The sequence below is a fragment of the Trichoderma harzianum genome (genome assembly GCF_003025095.1).
Source record: "Trichoderma harzianum CBS 226.95 unplaced genomic scaffold M431scaffold_9, whole genome shotgun sequence".
In the NCBI taxonomy this organism is placed as follows: Eukaryota; Fungi; Ascomycota; class Sordariomycetes; order Hypocreales; family Hypocreaceae; genus Trichoderma; species Trichoderma harzianum.
Window position 1 is genome coordinate 755,335 of NW_020209257.1, and position 18,352 is coordinate 773,686.

Below are 18,352 nucleotides of genomic sequence, written 5' to 3' on the forward strand. Positions count from 1 at the left end.
GAAGACGGCAGCTGCTCAGATGCAATAGTCTGTCGCTTCAGTGTAAGCTGAGACATGTCAAGCCGGCGAATTGGCCACTCGTAGTAGTAGGTGGTGAGTTGTGGACTGCAAGTGCAAACAGTCACTGGCCATCTACCCATTGCCACCAGAAGAGGAGGAGAGGGGAGATGGAGAGAAGAGCTGGGAAGTTTTTCCCAAAATGTGGGTGTGAATCCTTTGGGCCCCAGCCTGATGATGCCCGTGGATGCCGTGGGGGTTAGAGCAAGAAGTTCCAAGGCGAACAAAGGGACGATTGACTGTTGGATGCAGGCGTTGAAAGCATACCTGCTCTGACTTGAGGCATGGCTGCTGTATTTTCTGGTTCATGATTCGCTTTTTTGCAGATTGTACTTGCTTTTTTCTTTCTTCCCTTTTCCTTTTTTTCTCCAGAAGATCGTTTCTGCGAACCGCGGGTTCCCCCAGAAAGAGGGCGAAGCTGCGCAGGTTGGCCAGCTTTGAAGTGGGATGAAGAGGAGAGACGGTTGTCTACCAGGGGAATTGCAAGGACTGGAAATGACCAGTGGGGAGAGAAGAAGCGGGAGGTGTGTGTAGAGCATGAGGGGGGTGGTCGGAGAGGTACAATATCTGATGGACGGTTTGTGTGTCCGCGGCAGGCGCACCGGGCGTTGGTGCAGCGCGGGTGGCAGGTGCGACTGGAGGCGGTGGGCTGGAGCTTGGAGCAACCGCGAGGGGTCATTTAGGTTACCATTTCGGGAAGCCAGGGGATCCCTGATATGCTGACGACAGCCTGTCTAGGGGCTAAAAACGACGAGGAAGAGCGACCGTTACAAACTGTGCATTGTACCTGAAGAAATCCTCAGGTCTATGGGGTATAGTACTTGGCAACATGTGAAAATTGCAACGGTGATGTATGTACTGTAGGTTAGTACCTCCTTTGGTATGATTGGAGCTCTATCAGGTGCCTGCCTATGGACGGAGGCATAGAGATGGATTGGTAGAATGGAAGGTGGCATTGATGAGCACATCTGGGACTTAATTTGAGTACCTAAGGTATGTGCTGTAGGCTAGCTGGACAGACAAAGGCCATGCAAATTCTTGCCGGTGTCTAGGTAGATACGAAGGAAAACAGATGCCAGCGCACGGCTGTCGATGATTCCCTGTTGTGGCTCCTCTCTGATCAGATAATAGTAGGTTACCTAGGTAGTCCCATCGCATCCATGCCTTGGACTGATCAAAATTATCAAGGTACCTGTACGGAGTAAGTAGATGTAAGAACGTCGCCAACGTCAACATCATTCTCGTCCTTGCCTAATGCTAGGCACGGATTAGTATTTTGCCTCCATACCATTGCCCTCAAGCTAGCTTACATATGCCCGCTTAAAACCCAATACTGTTCAATATATGCAGCTTATGGGCATGCAATTAGAGCCTTCGGTCGCCATTAACGCTCCAAGCCGTCATTGCCAAGGCGATAAAGAAAGCCGCAATGGTCTATCGCAAGTCATACGGAGCGCAAGGCATGGAATGCGCCTTGCACGTATTACCGGCCCTAAAGGCGGAGCCGGTGATCGTCTGCTAGTGGCACGGCAAGCTCCCAGCTCGGCTGCCGTTCAGAACAAGCCGTGGGCGCATTTGGCACAGTCATTTCCAGGGGATAAAGATGCAGCTACTGTACGAGTTACTATCGAGTAGTGAACTAACCAATAGATGCCATCAAAACTACTTGTACCCCCCGTTGCCGTGCTCGTGTCTGCTCCGTGTGTCACCTGGGTGGTCGGCCGCCCAGTCATCCCGCTCCGGGCGGTTCTAACCGGTGGACCCCCATTTCCCGGAGAGCTTCATCTCGCACACTTTTAGAGTGTACCGTATTGATGAGGAGGGGACAATATTGCATGTTGTATCGTATTGTCAATGTCATGGAAGGCCAACAGTCGCGCCTTGGCCTGGACAGAGAGGCTTGCCAAGTTCCCAGCAAATGTGCGATGTGGTATTCGGTACCTGTCCGTACCATGCACGTGCAGCAACGACGAGTCCAGCTGCTGGGATTGAAAACGAGGGAAGAGGTACCAAGCTGTCTCGAGGTCCGGATTGGGTAATATTTGGCAAATTCTCGCATTTGATTCGCCCACGGCCTCTTCGTGACATTTTGGGCTAGGCTTCTTTTCTCTTTTTTTGGTGTCCATTAGTTATTTCACACCCTTCCACCCTCCCACCCCTCACACAACTTCTAGCTCCAACATGCCAAAAGGCCGCGGAAGCTCAGTCGTCGCCATCAGCGTTTCGCTTCATGCATGTACGGGCAGCACTTCAGATTTATTGCAGACGCCACATCTTGTCCTTCGGGATAGGCGTACTTGCCAGCACGGGTGCCGGAAGGATGCCTTGAATGATGTATCTGGATGAGTGAGTATTGCCCACTACAAACTAGAGCGGTAATAACCATGCGCGCAATGTTGGGTGTGAAGCATGTCCACCGTCATTTCGGGCTTTCAATGAAAAGCCTCGTCAATTTTTGTCATCGTCGGGCATACGAGTACAGTATGAGTCTGTATTCGCTGGACGTGCCCGAGCTGGTGGATGCCACTCTTACATTACTCCGGACACAATTTCGAATTTCCTCACGCAGCGAAAAACTGTGCACCATACGTGTACTGACTATTAATAGAAATGCGTCGCCATAATTTCACATCGAGATTATCCCTTTTATTACGCACGCAGGGAGGGCTCAAACCGACACGCCGAGCTAGATATGCCTCCATGTACAGCTCGCTCAAAGCACCAAGTGCCGATGCACGCACACCAACGCGTTTGTTTTATGCGACTCGTACAAGCTCATGCAGGTTGCACAAAATCGTGGTGACCAGCGAACAAGGGCACACCGCAGGAGTTCCGGTTTCTTGGGACTCGATCAATCTGTGAACATCACTCAATGCCAGGGGGTCTGTGACAGGGATGCAGAGATCCTAGCCAGGGGATTGCACCCGGTTGGCCAGCCATGTCACGAGACGTCCCTCTTCAAACCGAAGGGGGGCGAGAGCCCGTACAAGTACGTCGTACTCCGTCCACACCGTGCGGTAGCAGTCGTCGTCTTGTCATTTCTGAGAAATGTGCTTCATCCACGTCCCGCAAAGGCGCTGCTGCAGTAGCTCAGTGACGGAGCGGCTTCGTGGTACCTCGAGCAGCATGACTGCATCTGCAAGGGCACATGCAAGGCCACCAAGGCTCCTTTTGCCCTCTGTCTTTTAGCCTGTCTGATCTTGGGAATTGGAGGGTGAAGCAGAGGATGGGGTTCTTTTTGCAGTCCTCTCTAACGGCTCGATTTTTTCCAGTCACGTTACAGGCACGCTGATTTGTCCGTTGGGACAGTACAGACAGAGTACGGGGCCTGCTATTGCTGCGGTGGCGATGAGAAAAGGGGGGTGGAAGTCGTTCTTCGCCTTGTTGAGAGCGACCAACTCGCAAGGTTGCCAAGTAATAATAGCGACATCAAAGTCTCCGGGATGTTCTCTCCACCGCACTCACCTGCTGTCACAGCGAACAGAGCCGGGTTTTTTTTCTCTCACCTGCCTAAGATGCCACCAAAATAAGCCGAACGTCGTCAAGCACGGTTCGCAAAGCGCCTTTGGCAGCTTTTATTCCCTGAAAGCGGGCTTCCATCCGAGTTTTGTCAGTGCAGAGCATGCTCGGAGCTTATGCCCAAGCCAGTAGAAAAACAGGTCGATAGTGTGGCCTCCAAACGAAGAAATGAAGAGCTGCGGCCGAGGGACGAGGCAACAATCCGCTGCAACAGTCGCTCCTAGCAAGTACGGGAGACCAGGAACAGTACCTGGTCAGTCAGTGTACAGACGAATGCAAAATTCTGACCTGTTACACTGCAGTCTGGTATTATACGGCCCCTTTTCTATTTCCCCCTAAGGGGAAGCTTTTGATTGGATGCTGCGTCTCCTGATTGCAGACGGACAGTGCGTGTTGTTATGTGGTGAACGGCGAATTATATCCAATACCAGCATTCCCAACGGAGATGAGGTTAGATCTTCGAACAATGGATATGGTCCAATAGGAGCGGCGAAGCACGAAGTGGAAATTAAAATAAAAGCTGCTCCAACACCAGAGGCAAGAGGTGATGGAAGTGTGAAGACAACTCCAAGCAGCCTCAATACATCTTTCCTGATGGATGAACAAGCATCACTTTTATGGATCTGATACTGTTTTTACGGGCTGATCAGGATGTTCCAGAAGATATCTTCTGCCAATTGTACTACAGAACTCGTTACCTTGCGTGTGTACGAGTACTCGTATATGCACCCCATACATGATGCATGTCCGTGCTTCCTCGATGACAGGGACATTGAATGGACGCATGCTGTACTACGCACGTGCTCACTCTCTACCTCGACCTCCCAAACTAGCATCAGCAGCGTTATCTTCTCTTCTCTCGCCGCAACTTCCAGCCAGATAAGATTATTCTGCCCAAGTCACCCCCTTCCTCATAACAGGACTCTGAGCATCCAGGCTTCAGCTTCAGCCGCTCCCATAGTAGCAACATATATGGATGTGGTGTACAGTATTGTATTGAGGTTACATACTGAAGAAAATGTGGCATGCCAACCGGGTAGCAGCGGCCAAGGCTCGGGCTCGATCCAACAGGATTTTCAAGGCTGCATATGCACATCTACGTTGTGTTACGAAAGGTTACAACGCCGAGTCTGCAGGATGAGCAGCCCTGTCTCCCGAGTTCCGAATACTACTGGATCCCGCTTTGTTGTTTCTGAAGCGGTTTCATGACATCTGTCCATCTCACAATATGCTTCTGTTTGAAGCAACGGGACGTTCTCCCTTTTTGATGCCCTACAAGGTACTTTGTATACTTGGTGCCAACGACGAATGGCAGCGGCTAGAAGCACTCTGGTGGGTTGCATACGTCAGTACGAATCATCTACGTTATGTATCGAGCTTCTATCACCGTTTCCTTGGTTACAATCCGGAGCAATGTTTGATGGTTGACGAGTGGTGCTCGCATATGCAACAAGGAGCAGTAGCAACATCCCCTTTCCCGTGTGCTAGCAAATCTGACGTATCACCTACAGCTGAACCACATAAATCGGCTACAACTACGGAGTACTCTTTTCATAATCTATCTGTTTCAAGCCGTCCATTGGGCTGCTCTTGTTTTCCTTGCTCTAGCTGCGTCAACCTATGGGGATGTGTTAGTCTCACGTCCATGCCCCCGCTCGGTCGCACTGACGGGATGATTGACTGATCTACCCGCTGAGCACGAAACCATTCATGGGTAGGCCGCACATCCCGCGCAGGTGAGGCTGTCTCGCTTGGTTGGAGGGTAGTATACACTGCCTTCTCTACATCAATCTTGCCTTGAAATGCGTCAGACACGGCAGGGCGGACACATACATCATCGTCATCGTCGCCTACTTGGAGCCGCCTATTTGTCTACATGTAAAACAGTAGTCGGTACAAGTCTCATTGTTTGGTCACCCGCCCGACTGGGATGTATGGGACACAATAGACTCCCATTAATCTCTTTTCGCTTCTGTTTTCAAGCTCATTGTGGCTCTCATGGTGCGCCTCATTTCGAAGTACACATGACACAGGCCACAAGGTGACTTGACAGGTGCTGGCGACTAACATCGAGCCGTATCTTCGGGTCAATGGCTACCGAGCTAACAGCTTGATGGCGCGGGTGTTGCTGGATCCGAGAATCCATCACAAAGAAGCCTTGTTGAGTTAGATGAGAGGAAACAGTGCTTTACCAAGGGTGGTTTAGAGCAAGAGCATCACCACCGGGGAGATGAGGATCTCTATCCGGGCACCACTAGCAGTAACCGGTTCTTTGGTTCAGGAAGCTAGACCAACTCCCTTAGTCGTAGGATTTGCTGCTCTGTGATTTGAGATGGCAGGTACAGCATGGGTGCATGACGCCAGCCCAAGCTGATGCGGCTGTGAGGATTCGAGCAAGAGGGGGGGTTCGGTAGGGGTCTACATTGGCTCTGTATACGAGTTGGCTGGAAGCTGAAGGTAGCATTTTAATCTATCTGAGATGTCATGGAGCAGGCATGATGGCATCAATCTGGGGGCCGCTTCTCAGCCGGACCTAGCGAAGCTTCGTTGGTTGGTTCACACATGCATCTGACGCGCTTTGCATGGGTCCAGGTGCGTGTAAGATTTGGAGCAATGAGAGAGAACATTGAGTGCATTTAATTTCTCAACCCGAGTCACGGCTAGAATCGCATAGCTAAAAGCTACCTAGCTAAGCCAATAGCAGTAGCTGATTGTGTTGGGTGGTGATACTTCCATGGGTGTAGAGCTCAACCGGACAAGACGAGGCCATGCTCGTAGAGAGAGAGAGAGACGGGAGAGCAAGAGTCAGGGAAGAGCGCTGTAATATTGCAGTTGAGATATGACGAGAGCCGCAATTGGCTTTATGATTTAGTTAGCACTAGTCCAACCACGGCTGCAATGTCAGGGCGTCAATAGGCAAAGAACGGGAGCATCAAACCAAGTCCAACTTTAGAGGCATGAAGGATTGAAGACGGCGCATTGAATCTATCAGGCCGCTGAATCCATGGATCGCTGCCGTAATTTGTCCCGGCTCTCGCTAGGCCGCTAAGGATGAACGATGCGGGGGGTCACGTTCAGCTGCACAGAAGGGGCCGGTGCCTGTGAGACGCCTGTTGTCTGCGGTCCGTAGCGCTCCCGTCCCTGCTGAAATCTCATCACAGGTGGCTTACAGTATTGATGCGAAATATTGCCTCCTCGTATGCGCTTGATGCATTTGATCGTACACACCCCCAATCACATGCCGGCTGCAAATCTCCTCTACAGTGACGTTTCAATGCTCCAGTTGATCAAGAGCAGGCGGGACAGCCTCAAGTGAGTGGCTGGTTGTCCCATGTATTTCCTAGCCAGGGTGGGCCAAGTCTTCGGTGACCACGGGACAGACTTGGTTAAAGAGCCCGAAAAAGATGATATGCGATAGAAGTGCTTTAGTAGAGGCCGGGGACACGGTTTGAGGGTTTTAGGGAGCGAAAAGAGAAGAGACGCCCCCAGGACGAGAGATTCCTCTTTCCAGATAGAGATGATCATTATTATCCAGGAGAAGGTGGTATTCCAGGATGCTCGGTGCCAGGTACGGATACAGATCACAATCTGGACAGCTCTGGTTTTGAAAACAGGTTAAAATCCCAGAGGCTATCCCAGTAATTCAGTCGGTCCCAGGACTTTGGGTAGGGTAGCTGGCTAAGAAGGTCGGAGATAAACCACCATGCTAGTGTAAGAGACGACGCTTTCTAAGGAAGGCCGCGATTTACCGACCACCTGCGCGAAACTTGGATGAGCAGCGAAAGTCTTGGAAGAAGGAGGCCCGGGTACCTGGTCCCAAGGCCCCCATAGTTTGCACATCATCTAGAGATTTACGTTTTTGAAACTCGGTTATGACTGCTTGGGGCTTTGATTGCCAGGAGAAGTGCATGCAGCTTCAACTGCATTTGGAATGGATCTTGTAGCCACTAATGACTTCTGACAGGCGCCACGGTGACACAAACATGCAAGATGTGTTACACTCTTTTGGTTGGCATTACCATTTAATCACCCCGCACATGTATTAACATGCAGAGTATTACGGGATACAAAAAAAGCAATACAATAGCCCTTATTACTCCATTGATATGATGTGTCGATATCAGATCCAGGTTTAGGTTAGGTACATGTATCCACCACCAGCTTCCACAGGAGCCATCATCTTGTGTTCATCAAACAACCAGATGCCATTTTGTTTTCTCGAGCGAAAAGAGACAACAAAGAAACGGAGGAGGGGTGTGTGAGCAAGAAGATCTCCCAACGAGGGCGTGAAAGCCACATTCACATGAATAACCCATGGCTAATGCTACTGTTACTGCTACAGGGGTATTACCTGCGCTTATAGATGGAAGAACAAATATTAGTAGACCTGTCATTTCCCGGATGCTCGCCTACCAGATGACCTGAACGCCCTGCCGGCGAGAGATCAAAATCTGTTTCTAAATCTGTTGTGCTCGTATTGTATTCTACATGCGCAGGTACAAGGCCAGAGTTGGCAGACATGGGTTCGCTCACCCCCCCGGCAGCTACGGGGGTTTAATTGTTACGCATGAACTGAAGTCACTTGAACAGGCAGCGTGCCCTGGATTTCCCATCACCTATTCGTTTCCATTTTGAGAGACGGCACAGGGTATAGAGTAGCAGTCGGGCAGCGATGCTAACGGCCGTAAATTGCAACAGCACAGCACAGTTGCGGCTGTCGGCTCCATGGATGCTCACCAAAGATTGATGCAGGGGCCGCTGGTCCTGGGCATTCAGCGCATAGTCAATCTATTCGGCAGGGCTCCGTATCAAACATGGTCGAGGACCGCGCAGATTTGATCCTGCTGGGAGATCTTGGGAAACAGACGTGTCATGTTGCCTCAGCTCTGCGACCCTGACGAGACGACTCCTTCGTGCTGTTTGGGGTCATGCTCGGATACTCCGTATGAGGCATCAATAGGGTATTAGTGCCTGCCTGCCTACCTAGTAGCATCTCGGAGCTGAAAATTGCTCTTAGGAGGTAGTATTGATTGACATACATGGATGAAATCCTGCTCCCTGGAGACTGGTAGCTACCAATTACAGATCGGGTTGTGAGCAAGCTTCACGGCCCAGACAGGAGAAAAGTTATACATCATATTGTTGACTTCTTGCCTCACCTGGCACCTGAATGGCGGCCGTCATTGGAAGTACCAAGGCAGTGCACGGCTTTCCCGATGTCCTTGAAGCTCATGATATGAAATTGGATGCTGAAGATGAGCTGTAACATGTAGGTACATGTACTTCTGCATAGCGACTGCTCATATTCATGTCTAGTGCCAGCCCGTCTACGGAGCTGCAAGAGACGAGCGTCTCTCTTTTGCTGCCTCTCCTCATTCGTCCTTCACACCTACATGGCCCCCTCTTTTGCCGAATGATCCTGGCCTTTTGTTATATGTTACAAGCGGCTGCAGCGAAAGATCTCCCCGAGGGTGTGGAGCAGCCGCAGTCTCACATCGTGGTGAACAGCATGGAAGATGGCGATCGGGGTTTTTGCCCACATCTGCCTTTGCCATCATCACAGAGATTGTGCCCCGATCGCTAGCGAATGCAAGCGTCAGAGGCGTTGTGTGAAAGTCCAGGAGTAGGAGGGGCAAACGAAATGAGAGAAGATGAGAAAACATTACGCCCCAAGACCACAACAACCATACGGCACGGTCTAGATGCTCCTAGTTCTCTCCCGCTGGAACTTCTGCCATCTGAGGGCTGGAAACATCCACACGCCCCCATCAAGCGGGCATTCCGGCGGAGGGATGGCCACGAAGCGGCCAGTTATCCATGGACAGTACCAAACAGAAGACGCTTTGGTCTTCTCGCCTCTCACATTTAGCGCCACGTCCGAGCGAACTGCATGTCTAGTGCGGCGAGACAGAACGGATCGATGAAGCAACACGCGTGGATCAGGGGCCGTTCTTTGGTCCCAGCTTTCGCTATTGTTGTATTCAGAGATGCAGGAACGCGAGCTGTAGATGGCTCTTGCGCCCTATCGTCGGCGGGCTCGAATTGTTCCTGATATCTCCCAGTATCCATTGTCAAAGGCCTCATGACTTTTATGATGTACCCTGGAGAAAGAGGTACGATTTTTTTCTTTCTGTGTTTTTGGCAAAAGACATTGCATGAGACTGTCATCGCGGGTACGAATCATTTTTCGACACACGCTGAACCCGTCTTCACCGGTCATAACGAATGTGCTTGTCTAACATCACTTGATACGTATCCTTCAAATTTGTGACATCCCTCAATGAGTATGCTAACCATAGTCATCCATAGTGCTAATTTCAAGTGCGGGCCAATTTGACGTTTAGGTTTGAGGCGCCTATATTGCCAGGAGTCAGGCCGAATTGTCCTCTCCTCTCAGACTTATCTCATTTTTGTTTAGCAGGCGTGGGTATGTAAAAGTAAGTCTTTCATACTGTCTCCGTTTGTTACGTTGGCGGATCTTTCCTCCTTTTTCCTGAGGCTTGCTTGCTACTTCTCGTCTCATCCTAGTAGAGTCTACCTTATACTGTTGAGCACGTCATTAGTTCGTAGAGTTATATGTACTATGATACCTTCGATAACATACTGAAAAGCGTTATAATGGTATCAGGCAGTGTCCGCCAAGGCAATATTGCGGTGTGATTGCCGTACACTCGCATACGAACTATCGAGCGGTCATCACAATCCTGCAGGAGAAACATACCGCCACTCCGTCATGCTGGCGGGTGCTTCAGCCGGGGTGATAACATCGAAGAAGCTCCGGTCATGTCTCAAGGAGCTATTCCTACGAGGAATACTAGGCGCCGTGGTTTGACCATATGCGGAAGAACGTCTCAAGGAGACACCATTCAGCTACCACTACAACATCACAACTGGACCTCCTTGTTTAACTTATGTCATGCGGGAAGCAGTCGGCGAAATAATCTAGTCTCGGCGCTGCACGAGTTCCATCGTGATAATTCGAGTATTCATTCATGCTACATGCCGCTCAGCAGGGTGTATGGTCGTCTTCATGGGCATACAGCCATGAGACGCTCAGCTGCGATGCCCCCGTGTGAGTTGTGATATACATACTACACTCCCCTATTCCATCTTCTATCCGCTTCATCTGTGTGTATGTGACGATGGCTTCAATCATCCAAGAATCCTGTCACTTATGTGTCGTATGCTCCCTCCAATACATCTACACCCCCGTCAAAAGACGACATATCTCTCTTCTGAGAGGACAGACGGGTTCTGGCTGCTCTTTAGACATCGCTGCCCTGTCCCTGTCATTGCACCACAACTTCACTTCCGTCTCTGTTTCTCTCTCCTACTCTACTCTCTCCATACCAGAACTCCCGCATCTTGTATGCCCGTACTACATCCGGCTACCTATTCACGCGCGGACTTGAAGTAGCGGGGCGACTAGCGGCTCATCTTGTGATAGGACAGGGCGACGCAGAATGATGTTATCCCGCCTAACAGAAGGGATGCGCATTAGGAGATCTAAGAAGCCCCACGAATAACAGTCGAGAACCGTGCCCATCAAACCTCCCATGACGGCTTCCACTGCGGCTGATAGGTTTGCGATGCCTCGAAAAAGGTGGTCTACCCTTGTCTCTTGCTCTCGGCTCTTAGACAAGCGGCCGTCAAGCTCCGTATCACTTAGTTTCCGTTCAATGACGGTGCATAAGGCTCCGCCAAGTGCCGCTGAAGCTCTGCCTGTCATATTACAGAAGCCTCCGAAACAACTGTGGCAACTACGCTAACACTGGAGGTTGTGCTGATTCGCTCTGTCTTTCGCTCTGTCTTTCTCATTTTCTTCCATCAGCAGTACTGTTCGAGGGAATGAGTATTGGTCTACAGCTGAACCAAGTGGCTGTGATGAGGATAACAACTGCAGCTCTATAGAGCATGCATGCCTCATGAGGATAATGCAACTATGGAGCAAGCTGACTCAAGCAGCTGCTATATACGACACTGCCTCAGATCTGGATGATGACCAACACGGGCAACATGGGAATCGGCGTCTCAAAAGCCACGGTCCCTCTTCCGCGCCCCCTTCGGGATTCCCTTGCATTACTTTAGTAGCCAATCTGCGTCTAAGCGGTGCATCTCCAAGCTTCTTTCGGTAGCGACGGCGCCTGAGAGGGCTTCGACTTGGCAGCCAGGCTGTATCAGGAGACCCTGCCTCGCTGGGCTTTTAGCATCGAGATGGGGAATCTCTGTAGGACTAGCTTCGCAGAGGCTGAAGCCGATGACCCTTTTGGCAACCTGCAGGTAGCCAGAGCGGCACATTCTGCTTGACTTTCGTTTCTCTCTTTCATTTCTGTTTTTTGTGCTCGTCCTTCTTCCGCTCTATCGCCGTCACTCTCTCCTCCGTCCGCGTTCCCACGTTCTCGCCACTTTCTCATACGCGCGCTTCATGTCTATCTCAGCCCCAGAACCCCTGTCTGGTGCAAAGACCGGATCTCAGGCACGGTGCTTCCGCCGCTTTGCTCCATTTCCAACCTGTGGGCTCTGACACTAATATTCATACTCGGACATGCTCATACACCCGCCTGTACATGGCCAACCGGATAGTGCTGGCTCCACGCCTCTATCACATCTCATCTTTTGCTTTCAAAACACCCTCTTGACACCAGTCTAAGATGATCACCATCAAATGAGCAATCCAAAGCGAGTCCACTTCATTACATTTGGCGGGCCTCCCGTTGACTGCTCCCCCGCCCTCTAGCACGGAGCTACATCGCCTTTAATTGCGGGACGATAGTGGTTACTGTTGTTGTCTCGAGCAGCTGATGGGTTTTGTTGAGGCCAGCCAGCCTACATGTTAGTTGCTGCCTCACTAGAGGAGCTACGAAACACGAGGGATCATGTTGGATCAAGTCCAGCCATACATCGAGCTAGTCAGTACGCTGCCAGCGCACGTCCATGACGAGCTACGAAATGTTACATATGCATCATACTGATCATTACATGCAGAGGACTCCGTGGCCGTGCATGTACATACGCCCACGGAGGGTGTACTTTGCCTTGGCTGCATCTACCAGATCGCTGGGCCTGCACATCGATCTAAAATGGTATGCTTTGAAAGCCTCAAGTACTCCTTGGTATACTGGACGCCGCCCACATCCCGAGGAATGATGGCGTGGATGCCAACAGCTCAATCAGAGCAAGAGATACGTTTAGGAGGCGTTGTGTTTGTTTCATCGTATCGATCCGCTCTGATGGTGTTGGCATCTCATTTTACTCTCAATATTGATTGTCTTTGCCACCATGCGCCGTATCAATAGGGTTGGGGCCGTAAATAATTTGCTTTCCGTGTTGCCTCTCCCCCCTGGCATTGCCACTCGGGATTTGGGTAAGAAAAGAGCAAGTCTGCCGTCGAGAGTTTGTTCAGCTTGACATGGCACTGGGGAAAAGTACGTGGTGGCCACGGCGGATGGTCCGTTGTAACTGTGACATTCATTGATGCTGATCTGAGCTTGAAGATTGAGTAATGATTTGCAGTTTCAAGTGTGATTGTGACTGTTTTCTGGTAAACTCGTCTACGATTCTGCTGTTTGTGAGAAACTGTTTGCGTTCGAAAGCCATGTTCTCCTGGCAAGCTCTGGTTATAGAACTGGTAGAAGAGATGGAAAGGGGCTTACATCCCTTGCTTTGATCTGCAGAGATTGTGCATTTAGAAGAGCATCCATATAGTTCTTGCTAAAGGATATGTAGTCATTGAACTCTCGTGTATGAAATCTAGCTCTCTCCAATGGAATATGTGTTGTAAGAAGGTTGAACAAGAAGAACATTGTCTATTTCATGGTTAACAGCTATTTTAGTGACCACATCTATCTTTCCAACCTGTCCGCTCTATATGCGATTTCCCCCCTTCTCTGAGAACGCCGAATTATGCTCTTCGTATAGATAAACGCTGATTTACAAAGCAGAAACTGCCGGCCGCCGACAAATCAAGCTCGAAACGAAGCAAACATTAAGAAATACAAAATGACACCCCCTGAAGCTCATTCTCGTCGAATCGGCAATGATCACGACATCCAGCGAGGCAGATAGTAGCGGACATTCTCGTAGACCAGGAACGTGACCCAAGTCGAGGGCATAACCCGGACGACTCCCGGTATCAAGCCGCGGTAGAAGCCCCGAATGCCCTCCTCCCTCCACGTCATCCTCACGACGCCCCTGAATCCCTTGCCAAACTTCTCGTCGGCGTGGAAGACCTGCAGGCGGCTCCGGAGCACCTGGTACGGATACGTGACGGCGCCGGCGATGAGCTTCGCGGCGGAGGAGATGACGACGGTGGCCTCGGTGGTCATGCGGCTACTGTCGAAGCCTTGGCTCTGGCGGCGCGCAAAGTAGAAGCGCTTGGCGGGCTCGTAGACGGCGAACTGGACGGCGCCGTGGGAGACGCCGATCATGGAGACGCCGAGGCCGCGGTACAGGCCGCGGAACCCTTCGGTGGCGTAGATTGTGCGGAAGCCGGACCACATGGACGGGTAGGCGCCCTTTGCGCCCTTGTCGGAGGCGAGCATGCGCGTCTTGACGACCCAGATGGGGTTGGAGAGGAAGCTGGTGGCGGCGCCGCCGAGGGCGCTGGCGACGAAGTAGTCGGAGGGGGTAGGGCGATCGGAGCCGCGGGCGAAGGTGAGGAGGTCTTCGAAGCGGGTCTTGAAGAAGAAGAAGGAGGCCCAGCTGAGGGCGTTGCCGGTGAGGTTAGGGGTGAGGCCGCGGTAGAGGGAGGAGAATGGGCGAGGGTTGCTGGAGAGGGATCGGAGCATGGCGAGCATGGAGGGGTTGTGCTCGGCGGCGGAGGCGGCGCTGGTGCTGACTGTTGAAGCTGGATTGTTAGTTTTCGTGAGTATCCATGGAGTTGAAGGATTGTTCTGCTATAGTTCTTCTTCTCCTTGTCTCTCCCTCTTTGCTTATTCCACCTCCTTGTTTTGTCGTTCTCTTGCCACAACTCCCCCCTCATCCCCCTCCATAACATTACAAGATCAACCCTCCCCAGAGAAACCAAGACAAGACAGAACCAGCAACAGGAACAGGAAGCAACTCACTCTGCATGCGCGTCTTGACAATATCCAGCGGATGCACAACTAGCGTCGCAATCGAGCCCGCGCTGAGCCCAGCAATCGACTCGACCAGAGCCGGAGACAGCCGGCCGGCATCATGGCTTCCGGGCATGGAGCTGTTCGGATCGGAGTTTCGTCCGGTCACATTGTCGGGCTGCGCAAAGTTGACGGGCGAGTGCTCGTTCATGTGGAACAGCTTTATTGCTTTGTCAAACTGTGTGGCGTATTGGCATATAGATCGGTCCCTGTTTTTTTTTTTTTTTTTTTTTTTTCTTTGTCAGTCCAGTTAAACCGGTCACTGGCGGGTAGCGGCGGGTGGGTTGTTTTGTTTGGAGGTCGGGCGCTGTCGGAGGCTAGGATTCGGTTATTCGATCTTTTGAAATTGTAAGCTGCTTTGCTCTGTCTTATCTTGGCTGTGCTGGGGGTTCTTGGGATTCAGAGAAGAGGTGGTGCGTTTCAATTGACTGAGAACTCACTGGTAGAAGGTTGGTTTCTGGTGTTTTCCAACTTGGCTTACGGTAGAGATAAAGGGTTACATTGTTCCAATTGAATAAAAAGCGGTAGATAAAGCGTTATCGGCGCATGGATACCCTGTGCTTACTTGCACGGCAGAATTAGTTCAGGTTAGATATGAAGCGATAGTAGCATTGGAGAAGAAGAGTGGTGATGGGAGCGGACACTTGAAAAAGCAGTGAATAACAGACGTTTCCCCTGCATTTCATTGAAATACTTGAGCTGCTCGTAATCGCTGCGGACTTAGTTGGATAGACAAACTGAGGTGATCGAGAGTCACTCCAGTTTAGGTAGCAGTATCAAGTATGCAACATGGATGGGCGGCAGAACTAAATGAAGAACTCGCAGAGTGGTTACTTGGTCCAATTACAGTACGGAGCAGTAGATAATACATTCTTATTGGTACATGGCAGCATTTGGTGTCCTCCTTTGCGTCCTCTCGGCGACGTTGTCGTCATACCTTATTGTATCACCAGTCCCGTGCCCTGTCCTGCCTTCTTCCAAGACATGTGCATATTACCCAAACGCCATGATGAATGCTGGACATTGAGCTTCTCTCTGGCTGTTCGCCTCTTCATGTTGCATGCCTTTTCCCGTGCCCTTGAGCCGTATTATAATCGTATATCGTACAACATCGCATGCCCGTCTGTTCTTGCGTTTAGGAAAGAGGAGAGAGAAGTCTGTTTGTTTCTGTTAGCCGACTTCGTACATGTATCTTGATCTGAGAGGAACGGCATACCGGATGACTGAAGGTCGGGGGTCGCTGCGGGTGTAGCCTAAATCGAGACAAGAGAGAATCAGTTTCCGGCATAAGCCGTAGATGCGCTTCGAGATCGCATACCGAGGTAGAGAATCAGAGGAAGGTAGCCACTAGATTGCAACGGTTAGCTCCCATATGGCACAGGGAAGAGGAAATATCAGGGAATTCCATACTAGTGAATGGCGACTCGAGAAATGTCAATGAGCTTGGCAATGCGCTCCTGTGGTAGAAGACAGAGTTAGTCCGGTTGTTTCTTCTCCATCATCACATCATCATCCTCTCGTTCCTCCCGCCGTCTCTCCCGCTTTTCTCTTCCTCCTCGAAGCGCCTCGTATATTCGTACCTTGGACTCTTCTGAAAGGGCAAACATCTTGAATCTGGAGGTCGTCGGGCGACAGGTTCGGACAGCAGAAAATGTTGTCGTTGGGAGATGCGAGTGCGCAAATTGATGCTTCCAAGCTCTTCGTCCAAGTGTCCCGCCTACTAAGAAATTTCGAGGCCTAATGCGGTCTTACTGCAATCAGTGCCGGCTCAACTCTGGCTAATTTGATAAACCCGTTTGGTAGGAATACATGGGTACATTGTATCGCTGCTGCGAAACATTTCTGTGGTTGAGATTTCCGAGCTTCATCCTAAGCTGCATCACACGCGACGACGATATTGAAGCTGTTTCTTTTCTTTTTGCTCACTATTCATTGATAGTAACGCCGTTCAGAGAGTCAATTCCTACATCCAGCATCAAACTTCTATCTCTTGTGCCGTTCTCGTAAGGCTCCGGCCTGCAAACCGTCAAGATGGCAGTCAACAGGCATTGGTACGTTTTCTCTTTCGAGCTTCCCCCCAAACCCCAACCCCGTTCACTTCGCGTATTGATACCATTTGTCTCGAATCAAAACTGACCCGAAATCTAGGGAGCAAGACAAGGAGGCCACGGTCTACATTGGCAACATCGACGAGCGCGCGACCTCGGCCATGGTCTACGAAATCATGCTCCAGATGGGCCCCATCCACAACATCCACATGCCTCGAGATCGCGTCACCCAAACCCACCAGGGCTTCGGCTTCGTCGAGTTTCGCACCCCTGCCGACGCCGAGTACGCCGCCAACGTCATGAACGGCATCAAGCTCTACGGGAAGTCGCTTCGCGTCAACAAGGCAAGCGCTGATAAGCAGAAGGCAGCCGAGGTGGGCGCCGAGCTGTTCATCGGAAACCTCGATCCCATGGTCGACGAGAAGATCCTCTACGACACCTTTAGCCGGTTTGGCCCGCTGCTGAGCATTCCCAAGGTTGCTAGGGAAGATAGTGGCGCGAGCAAGGGCTTTGGCTTCGTCAGCTACGGCGACTTCGAGAGCAGTGATGCTGCCATTTCCAACCTCCACGGGCAGTACATCCTCAGCAAGGAGGTGTCTGTGCAATACGCCTTCAAGAAGGACGGCAAGGGAGAGAGACACGGTGATCAGGCTGAGCGAGCCCTGGCCGCGCAGGCCAAGTCAAGAAATATCCTTCCCGAGGCCCAACCTCTTCCTCAGGCTTTCCTCATGAACTCGGCGGCCGCTGCTCCTGCTCCTGCCAACGCAGCACCTCCATCCGCTCCCGCTGGCTTCGATTCCGGTGCAATGGGCGGCATGCCAGCTGGAGTACCGCCGCCGATGATGGGAACGCCCACACATGCGAATATTCCAAGCGGTTTTGCCCCTCCTCCACGCGGACCGTCTCCTTATGGCGCTGGTCCTGGCCACGCTCCAAATGGCTTCCCTGGCGCCGGGCGAGGCTCAGCTCCTCTCCCACCGGCACCGTCAGGCCTGCCTGCGCGACCTCCTCAGATCCAGGGCGGATACACGAACCCTGCAGACTTCCATCCGTCCCACTTCCGCCCTCCCTCAGGGGGCCCTCCTGGCGGTGCTCCTCCGCCGCAAGGCTTCCCGGCAGTCCCGCCTCCTGGTTTTCCAGTGCCTCCTCCAGGAGCTTCAGGGACGCCTCCAGTGCCTCCTGGATTCATGCCACCTCCTGGATTCCAGCCTCCGCCAGGCTTTGGCCGCCGATGAGATGAGACGTGCCAAATATCCGTTCCTAATACATCTTCTTAATAAATAATACCTGGTTCAAGTAGCAAAGGACAGTGACTTCAATCAGGTAAGAGGAGGGCCAAAAGAATGCCATGAAAACACACAATTACTACAGACTTCTAATTTTTCTGGGGATTTTTAAAGGAGGAAACCATATTAAAAAACAGCGCCCTCGAGGACTCTTCCTCATCTAGCAGTGTCCCACGACCCTTTTCCTCCCAAGTATAATAATGGCCAGGATCTCTCTGGTCAGGTATCGTACAGATTTTTTTTTTTAATCTTTCATATATACCAGGATGCCTGCTGTATAAAAAGCCATCCAAATTTCCCTTCTGGGCCAGAAATCATGTTCTAG

The 18,352-nt window shown here is 51.3% G+C and overlaps 5 protein-coding genes across 5 annotated transcripts; 3 read left to right on the forward strand and 2 right to left on the reverse strand.

Moving 5' to 3' along the window:
• Positions 1-2,748: 2,748 nt before the first annotated feature.
• M431DRAFT_471321 (hypothetical protein) lies at positions 2,749-3,968 on the forward strand. Its single transcript, XM_024915433.1, has 2 exons — positions 2,749-3,046; positions 3,330-3,968. The coding sequence occupies exons 1-2, from the start codon at positions 2,835-2,837 to the stop codon at positions 3,706-3,708; spliced, it is 591 nt and encodes a 196-aa protein (XP_024772435.1). The 5' UTR covers positions 2,749-2,834; the 3' UTR covers positions 3,709-3,968.
• M431DRAFT_471322 (hypothetical protein) lies at positions 3,969-5,082 on the forward strand. Its single transcript, XM_024915434.1, has one exon. The coding sequence runs from the start codon at positions 4,228-4,230 to the stop codon at positions 4,783-4,785; it is 558 nt and encodes a 185-aa protein (XP_024772436.1). The 5' UTR covers positions 3,969-4,227; the 3' UTR covers positions 4,786-5,082.
• An 8,534-nt stretch (positions 5,083-13,616) lies between these two features.
• On the reverse strand, positions 13,617-14,844 carry M431DRAFT_7265 (hypothetical protein; the record flags this gene model as incomplete). The annotated part of the gene is made up of 2 exons (XM_024922050.1): positions 13,617-14,413; positions 14,643-14,844. 2 exons carry the CDS (start codon positions 14,842-14,844, stop codon positions 13,617-13,619), a joined length of 999 nt encoding a protein of 332 aa, XP_024772437.1.
• A 667-nt stretch (positions 14,845-15,511) lies between these two features.
• Positions 15,512-16,389, reverse strand: M431DRAFT_510039 (hypothetical protein). Its single transcript, XM_024919400.1, has 5 exons — positions 16,274-16,389; positions 16,104-16,150; positions 16,012-16,040; positions 15,910-15,946; positions 15,512-15,850 (listed from the first exon to the last, which is right to left on the reverse strand). Exons 1-5 carry the CDS (start codon positions 16,298-16,300, stop codon positions 15,829-15,831), a joined length of 162 nt encoding a protein of 53 aa, XP_024772438.1. The 5' UTR covers positions 16,301-16,389; the 3' UTR covers positions 15,512-15,828.
• A 173-nt stretch (positions 16,390-16,562) lies between these two features.
• Positions 16,563-18,350, forward strand: M431DRAFT_510040 (hypothetical protein). Its single transcript, XM_024919401.1, has 2 exons — positions 16,563-16,744; positions 16,842-18,350. The coding sequence occupies exons 1-2, from the start codon at positions 16,725-16,727 to the stop codon at positions 17,974-17,976; spliced, it is 1,155 nt and encodes a 384-aa protein (XP_024772439.1). The 5' UTR covers positions 16,563-16,724; the 3' UTR covers positions 17,977-18,350.
• The last annotated feature ends 2 nt before the right edge of the window (positions 18,351-18,352 follow it).

Coding starts and splice junctions, on each gene's coding strand:
- M431DRAFT_510040 (XM_024919401.1), top strand. CDS start 16,725: ATGGCAGTCAACAGGCATTG. Junction 16,745..16,841: donor ATGGCAGTCAACAGGCATTG/GTACGTTTTCTC, acceptor CCCGAAATCTAG/GGAGCAAGACAAGGAGGCCA.
- M431DRAFT_471322 (XM_024915434.1), top strand. CDS start 4,228: ATGTTCCAGAAGATATCTTCTGCCAATTGTACTACAGAACTCGTTACC.
- M431DRAFT_471321 (XM_024915433.1), top strand. CDS start 2,835: ATGCAGGTTGCACAAAATCGTGGTGACCAGCGAACAAGGGCACACCGC. Junction 3,047..3,329: donor GGGGGCGAGAGCCCGTACAA/GTACGTCGTACT, acceptor GATTTTTTCCAG/TCACGTTACAGGCACGCTGA.
- M431DRAFT_510039 (XM_024919400.1), bottom strand. CDS start 16,300: ATGTTTGCCCTTTCAGAAGAGTCCAAG. Junction 16,151..16,273: donor CCCTTTCAGAAGAGTCCAAG/GTACGAATATAC, acceptor CTTCTACCACAG/GAGCGCATTGCCAAGCTCAT. Junction 15,947..16,011: donor TCCTCTGATTCTCTACCTCG/GTATGCGATCTC, acceptor GTCTCGATTTAG/GCTACACCCGCAGCGACCCC.